Raw genomic sequence first — 22,443 nt, 5'->3', positions numbered from 1 at the left:
CCGTTATACGTTCCGTGTTTTATTATGTAAATAATAATTTCTCTTTAGTAACTTTCTTTCTATAGATTCCTAATTTTCATTGTTGAAGAAAGTTAAAATCTGACCGGAGCAGTCATCACCATAAAATTATAGTGATTTATAGCTATAAAATAAAAAATTCGAAAGTGTATTCTATACGCGATAAGAACGATTTTAGATATCAGATTGAATTCTGACATTAGAAATTATTTCTTTGGAAGACCAAAATCTGTATCAATATCTGTACTATTGTTTAGTAATTTCTAGTTTAAAAAAAATGTTAAGGTTCAACAACCCTTATCACTAAGGGGTATGAAAAATAGATGTTGGCTGATTCTTAGACCTTCTCAATATGCTTACAAAATTCATTGAGAATCGATCAAGCCGTTTCGGAGGAGTACGGGAACGAACATTGTGACACGAGAATTTTATATATAAGAAGTAGACAGATACCTTCTGCCAAATAGGTATGTTTATGCAAAAGAATTTTTCTGAATGTTTCTATTCAGAAGTTTGGAAGAAATTTAACAGAATTTACGTTACGATACAAATCACTGATTTTATTAATGCTTGAAATGAAGGATATTCTTAAGTATAATCTTCAAAGAACATAATAAACCCTTACAAATGCCTTATAGCAATGAGGCGAACCTTTGAGTCGGTTACTAGTTGCTGGACAATAAAGCAAATACATACACATTCTGACTCCAATGAATATCAAAGGAATCCTGTTTGGTCACCCGGAGAAACCAAACGTCCCGGCTCGCAAAGACTACGCTTCTACTAAAGAAGGAACACAAGTCAGAACATAGCCAGACCGTTATTAACTTTACCATACCGTAATAGTGCATACAATTGTATGTCGACAAATATTCAAGGGTAGTTTTTAACCGTCATTCTTAAGAATTTCCAATTAGGTATTTTTATTAAGATGTCTTTAATCCTCTTTTGAATTTACTCAACAATTTTTAGTTTTTAATAAGAACCGTTGACTTAATTACAAAACAACAAGTAAATGCAGGTATACTTGCGGAATTTATCTCGATAATGGCTTACTAGTTAATTCGGTTCGAGATAAGACAAGAAGTAAATTATGGCAGGAGTGCCGCAGTCCGTTCGATGGCTGCCAACGGTATTGGAGATTCGAGTTCTAAGCATAGGGCACTTAAATTTATGCGGCTTCATCGAATTAATCGGTCTTCGACGTGTCCGAGACGGCATCGACCGGTTCGGGACGGTTTCGTACGAAAAAAGAAGACCCCTGGCCGTTGATATTCGAGGTCGCAACCCAATTGGGGACCAGTCGCAGGTACGCTTTGTAGTACACTTTCTCCAGTGCGTGACGCTGCCGCAGACTTTTCACTATAGAATGTCTACCTCCGCAGGTGCTTCGCTGATAACGACTTTTATGATGCGCGATTTTGTAGTATGCTACTATTGTAATGATTTGCCAAGGCTATATGTACTTTCTCCACGAAAGAGGCCGCAACTGTTTGCGGTGGAATATTGTGAAGATGTTGAAAGTGCAGACAAGTGGGTTTGAAGTACTACTTCCAGTACGCCATAAAGATTCAAGTGGTTTTCAACTTAATATCATTGACCTCTATTATTGTGAGGTCTATAAACATTGTTATAGGAAACTTGCAGAAAGAGTCATCTGTAGCAAAATAAGATAACTCACACGGCAAGGATCTTTAAGATAATGATAATCACCGATGAACGTTGGACGCGTTAATATGTACTGCGAATATTATAAAAAGTGGTCAGACTAGCTTTGGAACAATCAGTCGGAAAGACATGTTTCATCCTTTTCGTTAACTAAACAGTTTCAATGGCAAATACCATATAGACCAGGCAGGTTTTGGAAAATATTTTGCAATCAAACGAATAATCTTTTACGATTAGTTCTACTTCATTTTGATAATCAGAAATCGTGACGGTCAAGATATCTGACTGACATCATGTTTATTCTGTACGAAATACCATAAAGATAGGAATTTATCGAAACACAACTAAATAACTCTTACACAAGTTGTCAATCATTTAAATTGAGGCAAATTCTTCATGTTTCTTTGTTATGTAGATATACCTACTAAGTCGATTTTTATGTAGATTTCATTAGTTATGGCTGCTGGTTTCAGCGGCTTGGAATGTTTATTTTTCAGATGTTGACAAGTTCAATAACATGTGACTTTTTTATTTCGGAAGGTCAACCCATCGAACATAATACTGTAGAATCTCTATTACTCGAACCTCGTTAAGTCTTTATACTCAGTAAGTCGAAAAAATTGCTATTCCCTTCTGCTGAACCCCTAAATCAAAAATATCTTGAATTATTTAGACTTTGTTACTCGAACAAAATCGTTATTTCCCTGCGAGGTGTTAATGGTACATATTTATACTATACTTCAAAAATAGACGAAGTTGGTAAAATATAATGACTCCTTACTTGGAATCGCCCGAACGCCCAGATTAAATCCAAAAGGAATGTGCAGGAATGATCTTCTAATCTATTGTTTGTAATAAATATAAAACTAAGGAAAAATATTATTTCTAAGCGCCTTTCTAAGTCGAAATGTTAGCAATTGAATCCTTTGTGTCTCGAAATTCTTGATAAGTCGATAACTCGAAATTTTTAACATTTCTTTTGACATTCGAGTTATCGAGATTCCACCTTATTACAAAAAATATTATCTGGGCAATAATGACCTAAATTGAGTATTTTAATTAAAAAAATATATTAACAGAAATCAAAATATTTGTTAAATAAAAAATTATCACATTTTCTTTTAATAAAATGCTTATCTCTGTTATCTCTAGACCAGTCTCACCTTACCGTCCTTTACTTCTAAAACTGCTCAGTTGTTCAGTGATATTTCCAAAACGTATATTTATTTTAAAAGATCATGAGTCGGTTAAAATAGTACTGAAAGGTCTTTTCTTTTTGAAAGATCTTCACACTTCGAAATGTAAATAGGTTCAACGCAAAATGCAATATTGAAGAAAAACTCTTTTGGCTTTAGTTCCAGTTGCATCCTTACCTCTTTCGAGAGGAGCCCGGGGTAGGTATGCCTTTGACCATGAATCTTGAATGGGGTGTGGAATTTAATCCGTGTTAGATCCATAGTTACACATCCAGTTGCCTGAATGTGCAGGTTTCCTCACGATATTTTCCTTTATAGATATTTCAAAAATGAAATAATTTTTTGGCCTTAATAACAAATAGATACGTATAAAATAAACTATTTAGGACCAACTTAAAAACAGTCAACCAGCCTATTATGTGTGTATGTGTATAGAATATTATCTTATCTATTGTATTGTGTGCTCTTCGAAACATTTTCAGGTGTGATTTTTTTCACCAAATTATGTATTAACTTGTCAGTTAACATTCATCTCTAATGGCTCTAATAACGCCCTTTCATTTAAAGCATCCGGTTTTATGAGTACGTATCAATTTACTTTAATGGAAATTGTTTTGTATCTCACTGGACATAAGTCTCAAATTGAAACTGCGTCGATCGTACTAGTAATGTCATACTTAATTAAAATGTAGAATACTTACTCACAGTCTTGTATTTCCAATTCTTGTTTGTTTCATTCATTACTGCTTAAGTGGCTTTTTCTCCGACCTTTGGACACCATTTTCAATATAACGCGTAAACATATCAAACATTAAGTTTTTGCCAATTAAACAATAAAACGACCTTTGTAATTATACATCGATCACGTTACAAATAAATATTTATATCTTGTAGTTCTTTCTTCGACCTTTGATTCCGATTGTTTATAGCATTCTATGCGTTTTTTATGGGTTAGGCAGATAATAATGGATCTTTGGAACTTACGTATTTATGTTGATATCGCTTAGTACGTATATTTTTGTTTCAACAAGGAATCGTGAAATTCCGGTTTTGGTTATATGTGTTGCCTCTATTTATTCAGCTGAAGTTTCAATACTTTCAACGATTCAATGGTTACTTGTTCGGCACCGTTATGTGGCGACGCAAATAACACTTACGGGTATGTCCTCGCCAACATTGTGGCTTACTGCATTGTAATTAAGTTAAACTTCGATTTTTAGACAGCTGGTTTCTAAGCTTAGAGTCCACCATGAAAAACCTATGTGTAAATACATGTTACAAGCTCTAAAAAATTTTTGTTAATGTCTATGGGATTTTCCTTTTTTATAAGTTTTCAATATTATGCTAAAACAGTTATTGAAGTCTTGTGTAAAAATTGCCCCCTAAGCTTAAAGGAAGAAATGAAATGTTGGAAGTGGTCAAATTTTTCTGCCGAATGCCTTAGAACTTAATGTTTCAAACCACACGAGTTAAGATCACGACATACAGTAATTATGACATAATTTTGACCAAAAACAAAAGATGACTCATATTTAATCGTGACAATGAAAGCGATATCACGATAGGAATTTTTAAGTACACTGGCTGTCAGCGCACCATGTCAAAATGTTTCGACATAGGAATCCGTCGACACGTGCATGGCTGTACACCTAAACACCCATTCAAAGAGCAATCGATCACGATCTTGTTCTTGTGCAACAATCTCATTAAGATATGTACTGTTTTTATTTAAATTGACGCCTCTACCATTATAATATACAAGCTGTGCCCGCGATTTCGTCCGCGTGGAATAGTTATTTTGGGCATCATTAAAGCCCTCAAGGATGAATTATTTCCCTCGTTTTTCCACATTATCCATTATTTCTTCGCTCCTAATAGTGATGTTATATAGCCTTAAGCCTTCCTTGATAAATGGTCTATTCAACGCAAAAAAAAATTTCAGATTGAGATTAGCGCATTCAAATAGTCAACATCAATATTTATGAGAATCGAAAATACAAAATGTCTCCGTAAATTTCTGTAAATCCTTTCAAGTCGTAACAACTTGTTACTTATTTTGTTCGAATTTAGTTCTTTTATGATGTAAATATTAAACATACGCATAATATGTACATGATATTTCAAATCTAACTGTTCACTATCAATAAAGCCTAATGTAATAGCATGTTAAGACTAATCAGAAGCGATTATTCAATAGGAAAATTATAAGGAAGCCACTGACTCTGCAGAAATGTGGAAGATACCTACCAGAACGTAACAGACTACAGGAAATCACTAATGGTTACCATTAGGCGAAACTTAACAAAAACTTCTGATGGTTAGACAGAGAAACTCTGAGCTATGTGTTAAACAATTTTGATAATAGCTAGAACCTTCTTATGATTATCGAAGCTTCATCAGACATATTCTAAAAATTGTTCCTTACATTTTATTCGCTTCGTTTTTACAACGTCTAAGTAATGTAGGTCATATCGCCCATGAGTGTATTGTCGATAGGATTCATTGTATTTTTCTACAGAGACCCGTGTCCACTAGCTAACGTAAGAAGATATTTTTACACGAGCCAAAACAAGCGCATTAATTTTCATTTATTTGAAAAGTTCATCTAAATTCAAATTAGTACGGCAAAATTTCATAATTGTTCTATTTCCCTTGCCATACCTGCATCGTGTTGGCTTCGGCTTACGTCAAAATGCCAATAAGCTGATAAAGGAGGCCTTGGACGCAACTGGAGCGCTGATCCAATTTGCCTCGGAGCTAAGCTTGAGGGTAACGGTTAAACTGGCACTGATTGATAAAGGCAATGTCAGGACAGACCGTAGAAGACCATATAATTACAATGATATTCAGACAGTAATAATACTCGAAGACCAAGTTATCTAGACGATGGAATCGAGATTTTGATATGGTGACAGGTTGCAAGCCCATCATATGAAAGGTAGGATCTAAAATTTATGCCTTTACTTTGACTGACTTTACTATCTGTTTTTTTTTTTCATTATCACACATGGAAATGTCAACTTAAATTTAAAGTGCCACTTGTTTTAAACTTTCACCATATGTATTGGCGTAAAATAGGTTCCCTAACCGTTTAAAGAGTGTAAAAAGAAGCCCAAGGACAAACAGGTTTTTTAATTTGTACAATCTGTAATTATATCAATGCTCACAATTATATCGATCTACTTGCGTTGTAATAACGTTACCAAATTTTCAAGAATATGTACAAGAAGTTACGTACGTACTTATATCGTATCGTATTCTGTGTTGCGCAGACGTAATAGTAGGTAATTGACCAATAGGCAAATAAAAGTAATATTAATCGTAAAATACAATCAAAGGAAAGGCTTCTAAACTTGTAATTCATCTTTGAAGTGATAGGCTATAAACCTGGCACTATCTGAATCTCGATTCTATCATTAAGCCATCTAACAGAAAGGGGCTTGAAGTCTTTGAGATTAAGACTATGGGCTCTATCTACCCCGTAAGGGATAAGGACGTGTTATATGTACGTATGTAGTAATTACAATGCAGCTAAATTGGCACCAAAGTCAACTATGACGTCACGACTTTTTGCTTTACAAAACACATTGACGTAACAATGAGAGCAATTAATGAATAACAATTTATGTTTTAATTGCGTATTATAATTACAAACACGTGCCATATTTTTTTTATGTATACAAGCTAGGGGTAAAATAACTAAAGATCGTAGAAGGAATGCGAAATTTTAAGATTAAAATCATCACACACAAGTGAACAACAGTCATGTTTTTATTATAACTAGATTCACTAGGTCAATTCATTAGAACTAAATGAATAAAATAGAGCATATAACAAAATATATCAAGCTGAAATATGGTATACAAATAACAACAGTATGTTGTAAACATTTACATACAAAAAATAACATACATATTGACAATATCATGTCTTCATCCCTTACGATTGTGACAGAGATATTAGTATCGAAAAGCCTCTTAAGACCACGTTGGATGGAAATATATGGTAGATGGTTTTATAAAAAGAAATATACATACTTACATACATACATAAAATCACGCCTCTTTCCCGGAGGGGTAGGCAGAGACTACCTCTTTCCACTTGCCACGATCTCTGCATACTTCCTTCGCTTCATCCACATTCATAACTCTCTTCATACAAGCACGGCGGTTTCGGGTACTTTTGTCCTGACCCTTTACCAGGACGTCCTTAATTTGATCAAGATACGTTCGTCTAGGTCTTCCCACTCCGACCTTTCCCTCCACACTCTCCTTGTATATCTGCTTAGTCAACCAAATAGAAAAAATAGAAAAAGAAATATTATTAAGGAAATATTTAAAGATCTTGATTTAATTTTTCATTTAACCCCTTTCCTATTCTGACCATATGTTGACAAAAATGGACACAATTTACGTCCCCTTTTACGTCGAGTGGTATTTCAGGAATCGCAGCTCGTTATTCGAGGATATTCTCTATGGCCTCAGAAAGTGCATTGTGCACCATAGGCTTAAGTCTATGGGCTCAGGCGACAGTAAATGCACACTGAATTGATAATGGTGGCTTGGTTAGCTTGTGACACAATTAAGGAAAGTACAGAACTGACACAACCTCAAGTATTTAATATTCGATCTCAATAATTATGGACTTTTCTTTCTTTTTCACACAAAAGCTACTTAACGGATTTGTATGAAAGCTTTTTTAGAAAAAAATACATGATGACAGACTGTGACCTTGTCTTGTTATAGATAAGTATTTAAACAACCTTTTTTTTTATTCTTTCCTTTTACTTTAATACTTTAGCGGGTACTTATACGAATGAGTATAACTACTGTATTATATATACTGTGGGTATTAGGAAAAAATGATTAATGGTGTAAAGAGCAACTAATATATATTGTATACGTTGACCGCTCTCCTTTTAATAAATCCCTCTTATATTTCGCAAGTGGCTTTAATACTCACTGTAGATACGTTATACAAAATATGCTCTCTTCTTCACAAGCATTACGATTTTTTATTTAAAATGTGCATTCATTTGACCTCTAAACCTGATTTTAAAAAATCTGGTTTAGAGGTTTAAATAATTTATATTTTAGTATTGTCTTAAAAATTCCTAAATTATCGAGTTATGGAAGAAGATACGCGGTAAGGATTTTCCAAATGCCACTAATAACCAACAAATTGTAGACGGGTGGTGTTCTGTACATTCCTTGTTTTTAGATTACGAGCCACGAATGCATGACCCGTTTTCTCATGTATGGATATCCGGCTTACTTTATAAGCTACAATAATGGTTTTGTTTAGAGCCCAAATAAGCACACTCTTAACATTCCATTCTATTGGCAGCCTTTACGGTTCCATAAACTAAACGTCATAAAGTTATTAAGATGGTATAACTCTGGTGGATAGGTACTTAGTAATTTAAGTCTTCTTCTCTTCATTTCGATGATTTTATTACTTTTACTAAATTTTTCATGTAAGATTATCTTTGGATTATCTGCTTTAGCGATAACACTTAAGAATTCAAGAAATCTCAGTTACGAGTATTATTATTTTTTGGTAATCTTATAGTCATGAAGACATGTCGTTGGTTGGTTTTGGCCTTTGTCCAATGAACCAAACAAAGCCGAATCCACTGAAAGAATTTCTCTTTAATTTATTTGTGACACACATAGAGAATCATTTTGACTTTGACGACTCATACCCCCGCGTCAAAAGTTTTATTTGTTCACAAAAAGAATTGTGCGTTTGACCCCAATCTGCCTAATAGCAAGCAACATAAGGTTTAAAGCCACGTAAGCTGATGTAATGACCAAGTCTCAATCTTGTTTTGGAGCCCCAAGAATCAAATGTCCGGGAACACAGACATGGGAAGGGAATCCCAGTAAATCTTAAACATCGAACCAAGCAGCCTCGAAAGCAGATATAATATTCCCAAGCTAAAATCCCCATGAATTGCAAGTCAAAGCATTCACCTTGATCCGATCTCTCAGTTAAAAATGAACGAGACTTCACAAAGAGTTATACAATTTAGATTAGATAACTGTCCTATTATTTAATAACGGTGTGGGAATCGCACAAATTAAAACATGTAGTAAAGACATTAATAAAATTAGGCTGTTCTTTTTCATCTTTGCTTCCCATAGTACACATCGGCGTGATAATATATAATGGTTATAAACACTCTGATGAACAATGATAGAAAATACATATTTGATTTCATGATTAGATTCTCTCAGCTTCAATACTAAATGGATTGGGCCTAAATTCTCGCCTTCGTGTTGACTCAATCAGTTTATGAAGTGATACATTTTCTCGAAAATATTGTTCTACCAACTATTTCGTACTAGAGTTTGTAAAAATATTCTTATAGAAATTATCTCCTCTCTCATCTATGCATAAGCCTGGTACCCGGAGTGTCGCCCTAAAATTTGCAAAGTTATATTTTGAACTACAAAATTCTTTCGACTGTATCAAACCTTCTCAAGAGGTCATGTATCGCCCCGAAGGTCCACAGTCTTAGTCATAGATCCAACTCCGTCATATACTATGCCGCAGCTTTGTCTTTATAAGTACCTACATTTATTTATACTGCGACACCTGGGTAACTGAAAACCAGTCCAAACTAGTCCATGGTTCCGCCTCGCAAGTTATTAACAACTTTAGACTTTAATCCTATCGTTATAAGAGTGATACAGTTGTAGGATATCCAAGTTAACTGCATCGATTGAAACTGATATGTGCACGTGTCAAGCAACTAGTTTCCTTTGAAGAAAACGCGGTATCCTATATCTTTGATGTGGCATCGACGGTTTTATCTCGCCGTGTTAAAACCACATTTCTGGTGCGACAAGCTAAAAAATTACAAGATCTTACATGAGATAGTTGTACAGATTTTAAATTTAGGTTTCTAATATTGTCAAATCTGATCGTGGCCTTTCAGTCTTTGCTTAACTCAAAGGATAAAGACCCATAAAGGATAGAAGCGTGATTATATATACATATGTAATGTTAAAACAAGACTTTATCATCATACACACGTATTATCTTGGTATAATCACGCCTCTTTTCTACAAAGGCAGGCCGACACCATCCTCCATCATTCTTCCCCTTGCCATCCCAGCATACTTAGTACTTCTTTCGCTTCATCCACATTCATCACTCTCTTCATGCTTGTCGGTTTGTGGTACTCTTAATCTGACCTTTCACTAACATCCCTGATTTGTCTCAGTAGTAAAGTGTGTGGTAAACCGTGTGTAATTAATTTTAATTTTATCGTGTTTATCGTTGACATTTTCTTCTCATTCCTTTGTTCTAAGCAACCCAGTATTGTTAGTTATTAATTTCTTTGTTTTACTTATCACAACGAGATCCTATGTTTACTGACTTCTGTCTTATTAAGTCTTCTTAATTTCTTATAGATCTCGTAAAATAAATCAGCATCACCTGTGTTTGAAAATATTAAAAAAATCTTTTGACAAATTTATTGAACGATATTTTCTTCTGTTCACTTGGTCCATGTCAAATTAAGCATCTATAGCGACATAAAATACTTCAAGGAGAAGCCATAAGAACGCCATTAGCCGGGGAATTTACTCGAAGGCAAGAGCTTTGTCCAATAAAGTTTTTAGACTTTGTTTAGCGCCACTCTAAAAAAATGAAACAAAGACTCGATGTCAGACTGTACGCCGCTTTATGGGCTTTGTAAAAAAGGTTAGAAAATTAAGTTTTATTTACTCTACAAACATAATAAAAATCATGTCTTCACTAGTAATTTTTTAACATCGAAAAATTGAAATATATTTAAAATCTGTTCAAACTGTTTAGGTGTTATGAGTCAAACTCCCAAAATGTTTTACTTTGTGTCGTGTTTGCAAAAAAGTCAATCTACTTAGGTTTATGCCAAACGGTTCAATTCAAAAATTCCTAAGACCACACTTTTATTAGAAAATTAACACCATTTACTTATATGATAATGGCATTAAAAACATAAGTGTACTGATGTCGACATTGCAAATAGTCTAGAAAATCCTCATTTTTTACTAACTTAATTATGTTAAGACCATTAATATTAACCTCGTATACCTATATGATGTTAACATAACCTCCTTTCTGTGTCACCAGACCAACGGCAATAAAAATTAAGTAGATAACGTTAAAAAATTAACATAAAATTAAGAAATTTTGGCGAAAAAACAAATTGTATCATCAGATTGTCTAATTAAGTAGTTGTTTTTATAACCTTGTCATCTAGTTATTTTACTTACTGAGGAAGGTTGTTCAATTAAATTGTAGAAAAATCTTTACACACCTAAATATTCCACGAACTAAAAAATCTCTGGGCAGAAATTGCATCCTTAAACTTGTCACAATTTTTTGAAACTAAACGCAATCTTCTTCTTCTTCTTCTTCTTCTTGGGGCTCCAAATCTTTTTGTCCGCCCGTCTGTATGTCACAGGAATTTGATTCAAAAGCGTGTTATAAGGTTGAAATTAAGAAGTTGTCCTCAATATACCACATGCATGATTCACTCAAGGATAACCTTTTTCTAATGAACTTATGGCGTGAGATAAAACTAAAAACATCTTACCGATGAAAAATGCACATTTTTATTATTATTACCAATTGAACTTCTATACAATTGAATGAAATTTCGAGCAAAAAATTCCATACAAATATGTTTGGAATGTCTCGCACAGGTAGGCAGGCGACTTGTTGGTTTACTTTTTTTTTTGCTGGATTCCCAAATATCAAGCCAACCGTTAAATGCACAATTTGCAAAGCAATAAATCATAATTTTGGTTAAAAAAAACGACACAGTGTGTGATAAAAATATTAATTATACTAAGCTGATTTATTTGATATTTTTGTAAGGATTTCTATATAACTAAATAGGTACCCAGCTACCTATTTGTTGTCCAAGAGTTTGACTTTTGGCTCCGACGACTTACTATTGAAGACGTATATTTGTGATACAAACACCAATACAACAATGTGTTCTTTCTGGAATTTAAATGTAAAAAAACTATTGTGTAATTAAATCAATAGTAGCACTTTTATTTCCCTCTCGACTTATGCCCAACCTTTACTCAAAAATATACATAAATCAAATGCAACTTCTAGATAAACTACTAGATTCTGTAAAGAAATATTGCCTCTTATCACGTTATTGTTTGATATAAATGCAGATAATAAAATCCTTATCACAGCGAGATAAGTATTGTGAACGCCACTGAGTTTTTGTGTAATTTTACACAAATGTTTAGGTGTGAAATGACGTCATTAATATTTAAAGAATAACTTAAGACTTTATGGTTGTTGCCCATTTAAATTTTTTGAACACTTGAATAAAATTTAAAAACAATTATTTGTTTTTACATACATACATACATACATAAAATCACGCTTCTTTCCCGGAGGGGCAGGCAGAGACTACCTCTTTCCACTTGCCATGATCTCTGCTAGTACAACATCAATATTACACATAAAAGTAATAAACTCCTTCAAGAACTGTAGAAAAAAATCAAACATTACCTATTATATAACCGAAAGAAGGCACAAGTGAACCAAAATCACCATCTAATGATTCAATTCAAAGCAATAAAGGTTAGACTTAATCAGGCAGTGAAATATTAACAAGATTTATCTCTATAAGGTACCAAAATCGTGACCAGCCCATTTATCCTCAAGGTGGTACGAAATCTAATGGACAACGAACATTTTGACAGCCACCTGGTACAGGACACATTCAAGGGTAACTGCGTGTTTTACTTTGCTATAAAACAGTCACACATTTTGACCTCTAAGACAGATAGATACTGAAAGAAAAACAACGGATACTATATCTTCTTACTTTTTGTATCAGTAAAGCTAAGTAAAAAAAATGTATAAATAGACCCTAAATTTAAAACTACAGAAAATTAATAACCCTATTAAATAGACACATAAAAACACTTAAAATATAATGCTACAAATTTTCTATGAAAGACAAAGTTTTACAGTATTCATATTGTTTCCATTCAGCATTGGACTTTATTGCTAACTTATAAATTATGAATGTGGATGAAAGAAAAGAAGTAAGAAGAGATCGTGACAAATGGGAACATGCAGTTTTTGCCCAACACTCCATAAAATGGATATGATTTAACATTAATTAAACAACCAAATATAAAAAAAAGAATGTGCTGTTATTGTACCGGCGTGTGCAACGTGACCTAGGCATTTGATGGCTTCAATATGTAATGTAGACGTCGTGAAATGGCATTAAGTTGGTACAATGCATCATGTAATTCCTTGTTCATTTCAAGATTGCTTGTCTGTCTTGCAATATAGTCCATTTCCTCATCATTGTTATTCGTCTTCTCATTTTATGCAGTTTTCTTTTTATTAGCTTCTTTTTATTTTATTACAAAAATATTATCATTTATTTGGTGATTTATGACCCATTCATTCACCATGAGTTATAACACACATTCTTGTGCTAACCATTTAACGTATCACCCAAAAATGGTCCACATTATCTCGAAGTGCAAAATCTTCGCGTAGCTCCAGCTGTGTTACCTTTTTTTTATTAACTGTTTCACAAATATCACAAGTTATAAATGGCCACACGGGTAGTTAAAAAAAAGGCGTGTAGTGCGCAGCCTTATGCGGGTCTGGCAAAGCCATTACAACTGTTTCCAACGTTCCAAGTGCTCTAGAATTGATAAGAGGCCAGATGTTGCCGATAACAGGCGCGGCTTCTAGTAAACCTTGGGCTCCTCGAGTAAATAAATTGTTTTTGTTAGCAAATTCCAACTTACATCGGAACATTGATGATTTCATAGAATAGTGTATATCAAGTTTTATAGTTTTAAATTTTGTGTTTAGTATAATTTAAAATGAAAATTGGTATCAACCTTTTACTTCTTTAACAAAGGTTGCAACTAGCCACTTAAAAAATAATTAAAAGAAATTTTTTGAGTTCACTTGGAATTCTTTTTAAGTTGTTATTAAAATAAGACTTTGATATTTTTACAAGTATTCAGTATATAAAATTGCATGTTTTAAGTTCAAATCAAAGTGCAGATTCAATTCATGAAGTGTTTATACTATTTTTCGACGACTGCTTGAACAGTAAGAAGAAAGAGTTAAAAAGTCAATCTTATTTGGGACATAACTGAAGAAAACACTGAACTTTATAGAAGCTAAACGGCTCCCAGCCTCTCATACAACGAGGTACCAAACATGCCTGCAAGAACAATTAGTATCTATTTGTGGAATAAGAACAGATTATTTTCGAATAATCTCTCAATTTTATAGTGTAGTTTCAGCTCACGCAATTTAAAACGATGTTGATATTTTTTTACCGCACAGTCGGAATTAACGGATATAATCAAGCGAGGCGGATCTTGAATCTAGCTGCAATTACAAGATCACGTAATGATTCTGTCACTTATTCAACAGATCAGAGATATCACCAATTAACAGCTCCGAAATATGACCATCGCATGGAATGCTCGGTTTCGTCATGGAAAAAAAGTTCAACCACAATCTCCCACGGAGAATGAACAGGTTCTGAATTTCTCGTCAAGCTCTATACGATTACTTGGTGTAATTTCTTATTTTTACTTTTTTAATAGCATACTGCGTAATGCTTCCTCTGAACGTTGATCAACATATATAAATGCTAATGAAACAAGAAGTAGTCATAGACATTTAAATTTTAGTCAGAAACTTAATTCATAAATTGGTTCAAAAATGTTGCAGAAATCATTTTTGTTTTCGCAATTCCTTGCGAAGAACACGAACTGACCACACATCTTGTGACCAATAACTCCATTAATAACATCTTCCGCCATCGTAAATAACAAAACGAAGAAGTCAACGCCTCTGTACGAAAAGCCGGTATAATAAGCGCAATTAATGTTTACGACCCAAAATTAGATATCGCGGAAATTGCTGCTGATTTTTTACCTCACACCTGACCTCAGAGCTTGGTCATTGAACCTCCCTCTGGCTCCACAAAATATCACGTAGACGGAACGGCGCTACGACACGGTCCGTTGGATAGTTATTATAAAAAATAAATAAAAAGTAAAGCTCATTGAGATAAGTTGAAGAGGAAATAACTTGAATTAAGTTAACCAGAAAATGAGCTTCAATTTAGAAGAAACAAATTAGTGAGATCTGGTATTAGAACAAGGTGTTGCAAAGTTAGATGCTTACCTACGCATAAGAACAAATCTAAGTAAACTTGTTGAAATATAATCTCACTCACGTTGACAAACTGTATATCTTATCAAAATAAAGGAAAGGATAACTGACTTTAAATGCAACCTTAAACAACCAGATAGTAATATACTGAGTAATGTAATTAGCAATTGCAGGCCCCAGGCTCCGAAGCTTAATGACAGAGGGTGCAAAAAGGGGGATTTCTGGTGGTTCTAAACTCCAGATAAATAACGCAAGCATATCATACATCTTTTCATTTTCTCCAATAAATACATAACTAAGGTAAGGCCTCCGAGGATGACAAATGGAGGTCGTGCAGCTATAACATGAAAAAATTAAGAACATTTTAAACTGCAATTTCACAAATAATAAAGATGAAAAAATATATTTTTGTATGTTTGTGAAAAATAAACTCAAATAGGAGTGAACCGATTTTGATGTAATGTGGTACTGTAGAATAGACCTTTAGGAATAACACAAGCTTTTTAATTTGGAAATTTCCATGGGGGCAAAGCCCCGCACAAAATCTAGTAATAATATAAAGTTAGTAAGGGTCTTCAATAAAAAACATCAGATCGCCAGTTTTGAAGGAATGTTAACTACCAGGATTTATATGGTTTCTCACTTAATGTTTTTAAATTCCATAAGAAATTCTTGCATTTATATAACGCTCGTTTTATGGCTTCTTTTCTTAAGTCATATGCAGGTCTTATCGGCTGATGACGTGGTTTTATTTTTAGTTACCATTAGCTAATGTTTGCCTACAGTGTAAACTGCACACTTGTATATCACTTAGTTCTTACCTAGATCTGAAGTACAGTGTGTGCTAACTACTCTTCTCATACAAATTATAAAATTCAATCAAGGCTAAGGTTTATTTTGGGATTCTTTTGAGCGATGCGTCAGCAATCAGCAACAATTTACTGAATCTACATTCTATCACAAAGTCATACAACTAAACTTCAAGCCTTTCACAAGACTAAATCTAATATCTCGGTCAAGTCCGTAAGGAATGAAGACATGATACCTATGCACTGTACTGTACCTTACATTAATCTAAAACCTTTCCAATGATGACCTATATACACATGCAACACATATAACAATCATCAATTTCCCAGTTCAGATTAGCAAATTTATGACATGAAGGACCGTTATTGAACACTTTTTGATTTTATGTCTTCGCATGTCGATTGTTATTAGTTAGGTGCGTGCTGTCACAGCCGATTGCGTGTAACGGTCAGATGGTCAGCTAGGCAGTCCTTCGGCTTCGTGCTAAGGAAATACACGTGTTCATCATCTGCATATTGTGTTTTATTTACGGTAGTGCACTCGGTATTTAGAACATGCAACCCCGATACGTCGGTTTCTACAATGACCGAATTGAGGTTTAGTTATGTAGTTATTTGACGTCTTAATTGCCTACACTGTATTGTCTCTTTCTTTTTTGTTAAACTAACTCTTACTCGCTTAGCTTCACCCGCGCGAATTAAGCGCCCCTACAAAAGAATACAGAATTTTGTAAATCCTTCTGGAACTATAGTTTTTTACAGGGATGAAAGGACCCCATGTCCTCTAGAAACTTTTTTGTGTATACGCGAAATTTCAAGAAGATTAACTTTGTAGATATTTAAGATCATCAATCGTTCGAATACTGTATTTTCTGTTTCTTCTATAATCATACAGTCAAACGATTGCATGCCACCGATTTCCTGATAGAAAGAGGAATATTAACAAGTGTTTAAAGAATAATCAACTGATATAAGTGCGTGTCTGGTTGGAAGTATTAGCATTGTGGTTGGTTTCGGTGTAGTGAAATGGTGTGGAAGTGAATTGGGTTTAGCGTCTACATCTTGATTTGTGGCTTCGCAACCACAGCTATAAAACATGTGGAGTGTGGGTTTTTTATATGTTTTATCTTAATCTATCTTATGTGTTTTATTTAACTTTACGTTTTGAGGTTGTATATCCATTTGGGAATAAATTTCAATTTTCATTTAATTTGTTTCATCTCAAGTCACATAATTTTCTGATTCACCAGGTTTATGTATAATGTCTGTCGTATAATCAAAGAGTAAACACTCTTTGATTATCGTTACAACTTCGTACACGAAAAATATAGTCTTTTGCATGACCACTGGCATTTAACTATCTCTTTTTCGAATTGCACAAAACTCGGTCCAGATCTTTAACTGTGGAATAGACAGACATACTTTCACGTTCATAATTTTACTATGGATTTGTCGAATCGTCGACCTTATTAGCTATTGTGAGCCCTACAGCGAAGTACTTTATTGTTATCGCCAGTTACGAAAAGCAGTTGGTTTTCCCATGCCGTGTTGTTCCTTTGTTGTATGTTGCACACGCTTTCCTTTGTCCAAAGGCATAATTGTAAGAAATAAACACATATTCGATTTAATATCTTTTTAACTAATATTTGTTAAGAACTATATAAATTTTAAACTTAAGTAACTTTTTGCCCTTCAAAGTTTAAATTTATTTAAAAACGCAAAAAGTTTCTATTTGCTAACATTGTCCCTCTTAATGTAAGTGCAGTAATAATAAATACAACATTAGACAAACCTCAAGAGAAATCTGAAATACAAAAAAGCCTCATTTGCAAAATTTTAATAACCTCAACGGCACCTTCAGTAAATGTAAAACTTCAAAGAGATTGTTTACTAAATCTGAGGTACAATTCACCTTAAATGTGCAATTTTAGTGGTTACGACATAGTATAATTATGTCGCATACTTATCTATCTCTGGCTAAAATAGCAGTTGTTAAATGTTAGCAATAGTTGCCTTTTGTCTCTGCATTAGGTAAATGCAAGCTAATTTCAGAAGCCTTGGTTCTTAAATACTTTCCATATTAAGGAACATCTGGCTGTATGTAACTAACTTATACAATTTGTAAGTTAGTTACTTAATTTTCATTTGCACCACTGCTTTGACTGTGTTCAGTTACTAGTATTATCGACTTTGAATAATATTAGAGTTTAGTAAACGAAATTTTCAATCATATTTTTTACAATTATTTTGAAAATTACAACGATATTATGTATTAATACCTCTATAAGACCCCATTTAAAGCAGGTATAAGTTCAATCCCTTTAAATTTTCGCGACATAAGCACAGAAGATTCGAGAACGTATCAAACACGTTGGATAACAATAAGTCAATGGCATTGCTAAGAAGAGTTTTCTAATACCTATTTTCTAAAAAGTAATCAATCAAAATCGTATCAACCACGATTAGAGATGGTTTTAACTGATTTAACACTCGTCACTTGTCAAGTGATAGTATTATCCATACATAACAATGAAGTTTTTGTGCCGAAGTGTTAGGTAACATTTAGGGTTGCCAGGGGTCCGAATAAAACCGGACGTAGTTGAGCTTTTTATCTATAGTCCGGCCAATATTTACGGTGCCTGTCTAGTTTTTGTTAAACTTTTTATATTACGAACGAACCGACGAGCTCCAAAGATATTTCGCCCCTGCCATGGTTATTAAAAAAAAGCTTCGTAAAAAGTAAAATTCTGAAGTCCGAGTCCAGTCTTTTTACTTAAAAATTAGGCAGTTTTAGCTAATCAGTCCGACTATTAGGTATGGCGATATGACAACCCTAAACATGGTCTTCGCACGGTAGCTATTACGTAATACTCTTATCTGAAATTGTTTTTTTTTTTACAACAATTGAATCTTAAACACAATGAAATAAGTTTGAAATTAGCTTTTATTTGGTATCTATTTCATGGTGTTTGCTTAAGTTACTTTTTAAATACGAAACAACCGTATGTGGGTTTCAATGTAAGAAATTTTCTTGGCTTGGCTTCTAACCTTGTGAGTTAATTGAGACAGCCTAGTCAATCAGGCTTTGTAGTTAGTGGAGTTCTGGTTATAAGGCGACACCTAAGGGTATAACGGAGAACACACTTAATGAAATAAAATAAATTAATACAGACGGGATAAAATCACACACATTGAGATAGCTATAAAGTAAGTTCAAGACTTGTGTTATGGGATACTAACTCAACGATACTATTTACATAGATGGTGATGAAGATTGAAATATACTCTCATTTTACCCTGGCTGGTGCAGTGGTATCCCTACATCTGAAAGAGGTCCCAAGTTCAATCTCCGATCATTGAATGGTGAAAAATTAACGTTTTCTGATAAGCCTAAATCTACGAGATGCATTATGAAATAAGGTATCATTGAACTAATTTCCTTAACACAAGTCTTAAACTAACTTAAGGACTAGCTCAATTAATGTGACTTGTCCCATTTGGCGAATTCGTTTCATGGTGTTTGCTGGAGTCATAATACGAAACAACCGTATTTTAAGCTGCAATTTAGGGCGCACGTGAGTGAATTGTAGGTACCTTTTACCGTACCATAAACCTAGAGGAAGTGTCAAAACGTATGATATATGTCGGTGTTCGTGACTTCAGTATAATTTAATCCAACTAAGCTTTTATTGCTGAAAACTTGTTAGATAATTGTATTATTCTGTTATCAATATTATGGCAGGGATAGGCTAATAAACTTAGGATTCTTCCTGTCCCTATTTGAATCTCAATTCCATCATTAAGCCGTACAGCAGCTGAAGCCTTTCAGTATTTGCGAGAGTAAGCTACCCCGTTAGGGTTAAAAACGTGATGATATCTACATATGTATTTCGGTAGATTGCTTTTCCTTTTTAATTTCAAATTGTTAATATACTTCCAAAAATAATTAAGTCAGGTTCTATATTTGAACAAAATTAACTTTCATTGCGATAATAATAATGATAAACATGTTGGTTTTGTAGTAGAGATACTCTACACAAATCATTAACAAAGTTCAAAAAAGTAAAAATAATGAGCCATGAATTTTATATGACGCAGAGTTTCATTAATGCCATTAATTTTATAATGTAAGATTTTAAATACTCTTATCGTCATATAATAAAATAGACTATTAAATAAAATACTTTATAGTAAGTCTTACTTATTTCGACACAAGGATAGCTGAAATTTAAAACCTCTGCAATGAAGAAGCCATACTTACTAGAAGCAAGTCTTGCACACAAAATATCAAGAACAATACACAATGTTATATTCATTTCGCTTCTCAAACGTCCTAATCACACTCCATAATCGTCCAACACAATACATTCAGATATCGCACGATCTCCACTAATGAATTCAAATTTATCTGCATCTGTATCAATCACTTTATCAACGTTACGAAGTCCTTGTGTTAAAAAATCAAGATCAAAGTAGATCAATGCAAATAGCGACCGTTTTGAAACTACATGCTTAGCCTTTATCAAACATTTGAACGTTTCCTGCTTTTAAAGTAGACTCAGGCAACATAACACAGTATCGATAACCTCTTTATAGTATCTATTAAAATGAATCTGTCTCTTCTTCTTTCTTATCTTCGTGTTAATAAGTGAACTGAAATTGCAACTAGGGAGTTGCAAAGTATTACTTTTAAATACTACTGTATACATTATTCCAAAATATGTGCAAAGTCCATTGTTGCAATCGCATTTCATTATCATTGACCCTGATCACTTTTCCTTATCAAAAACATCAATTTATTTATCGTCGTTTTGTTTCAGGCTTACCAGATTGTTAATTCCGGTTGCATCAACGGAAAAAACCTTGGGGTTCGCAGCTGACTTTGCTCTGTCACTGACCGAAGCGTTTCACCTTAAATTTGGCCTATCAATCGAAGACTGCACTTGTGTGATGTGCCGGGTACACCACAGGGAAGTGCACTTGGATGTTACCTGAGGTGATCGGGTTTGATGTCTGAATGAGGCACCACGATGAAGTTTTCGTCAGGTTCCAGCTCCAGCAGCCTCGCCAGCGACTCTTTGTCGCGAAAGTCGACTTTATGTATCTACACCGACGTGGTGGACGCTCCGGCACTGCAGCCACATGTAGAAAGGGTAAGCTTTATTTACCTTACATTCCTATATAATAGAATGTATGAATTGTAAACAATTGTTAGAGTTTCGAAAGGATTTTCGTCGAAGTCATTGAACGTACATAGTAAAACATCATTGGGAGCTGACACTGGATGATAATAATATAGGCATTGGACAATATAGTTTAAAGTTCATTTCAAACCATTTTGAAAGTGCATTGAATTTCTAAAAAATAAACGACATGCCTGCCCGCAATCATTAATCTAAAGCCCGAAGTGCAATCATAGGGAACAAAAAAGCGAAAGCGGCGAGTAAGATAACGTAACCTTCACACCCAAACAACTGACCAATCTGCTGTTACAGGTATAGTACATTTAACTTTCAATTTCGTTCGATGATAATAATAATATCGCATTAACAAAAACAATGCAAAAAGCTGTAGTACGTCCGGGTTGGAGAGTTCGGCTTGAGAGAAAGTAACATGTCATCTGCCATTGGTTCCGCAAGGCTCCACACTGGGTCCAGCGGTATTTTGCAACATCTTGCATATTTATATTTTTCACCACCGATGTATAAGGAGTTATCAATTTAAGCCTCGCAATTTTTCACAACACAGCACATTACCAAATAAACAAGTCAAATGTGCTGACGACGAATTCTTTGGTTTATTTTTGTAACTCTAAATTGCGTCATAAAACAATCACATCAAAATAAACTCGTACAATTATACTATCATTATTTTATTAGAACCTTGGATGCGCAAGACCTTCTGGCTTGTAAGAAGTTTAAGTTGAACGACAGTAAGACTTATAATAAGTCCGTGATTAATGGTTAGAGTGTCCTCATTCGATTGGTCAATTGTTATTGTTGTTGCGTGTTGTTGTGCCATCGCTCCAGTGCCGTAATGAGAACCATCCTTGATGGCGTCATGCTCTCATCTTAATGGATATAGGGTCTTAACTCATCTGTCTAACCCGTTTATCGCTTGTCAAATGCAGAACTTGAGAAATGCAGAAAATTAAGCCATTCTTATTGTTCGTGGCCGGCACAGTTTTAACCATGATAAGCGCAAAATTTCCCATATCGTAAAATAAAGGAAATCCGGCCAATACAGTTTTCGATGCGTTTTCCATGCGTGTGGTGGTTTAATATTTCCTACTAAAGTTAAGATTTATCGTAACTGGACATGCAATGTTGAACGAGGCAGCAGAAAACATCGTAAACACTCTTTCAACAGCATAATTAACGTTTTTACACACTTTTACTGTGTTACAATGAGTCATACAAAATATAATATAAATGTCAAAACTACCTGTGCTCCGTGGGTGAGAATTTCGGAATAAAGTACCTACTTATTATTTTATTTTTTACAGCTTGTATTCTACCCGTGTACCGAATTTGATTTAAATTCTTCCAGTAGATTTT

The 22,443-nt window shown here is 34.1% G+C and overlaps 1 protein-coding gene across 1 annotated transcript in view; it reads left to right on the top strand.

Moving 5' to 3' along the window:
• Positions 1–22,443, top strand: part of LOC106129383 (hybrid signal transduction histidine kinase A) — a 53,973-nt gene that overhangs the window by 1,200 nt on the left and 30,330 nt on the right. Inside the window, exon 2 of the mRNA XM_013327925.2 lies at positions 20,707–21,039. Within this exon, the coding sequence (XP_013183379.1) occupies positions 20,917–21,039 (123 nt within the window). The 5' untranslated portion in view covers positions 20,707–20,916. The remainder of the gene's footprint in view (positions 1–20,706; positions 21,040–22,443) is intronic.

This window comes from Amyelois transitella, chromosome 4 (genome assembly GCF_032362555.1).
Source record: "Amyelois transitella isolate CPQ chromosome 4, ilAmyTran1.1, whole genome shotgun sequence".
In the NCBI taxonomy this organism is placed as follows: Eukaryota; Metazoa; Arthropoda; class Insecta; order Lepidoptera; family Pyralidae; genus Amyelois; species Amyelois transitella.
Note: the sequence above shows the minus strand (reverse complement) of the source record. Positions and strands in the feature narration are given on the sequence as shown.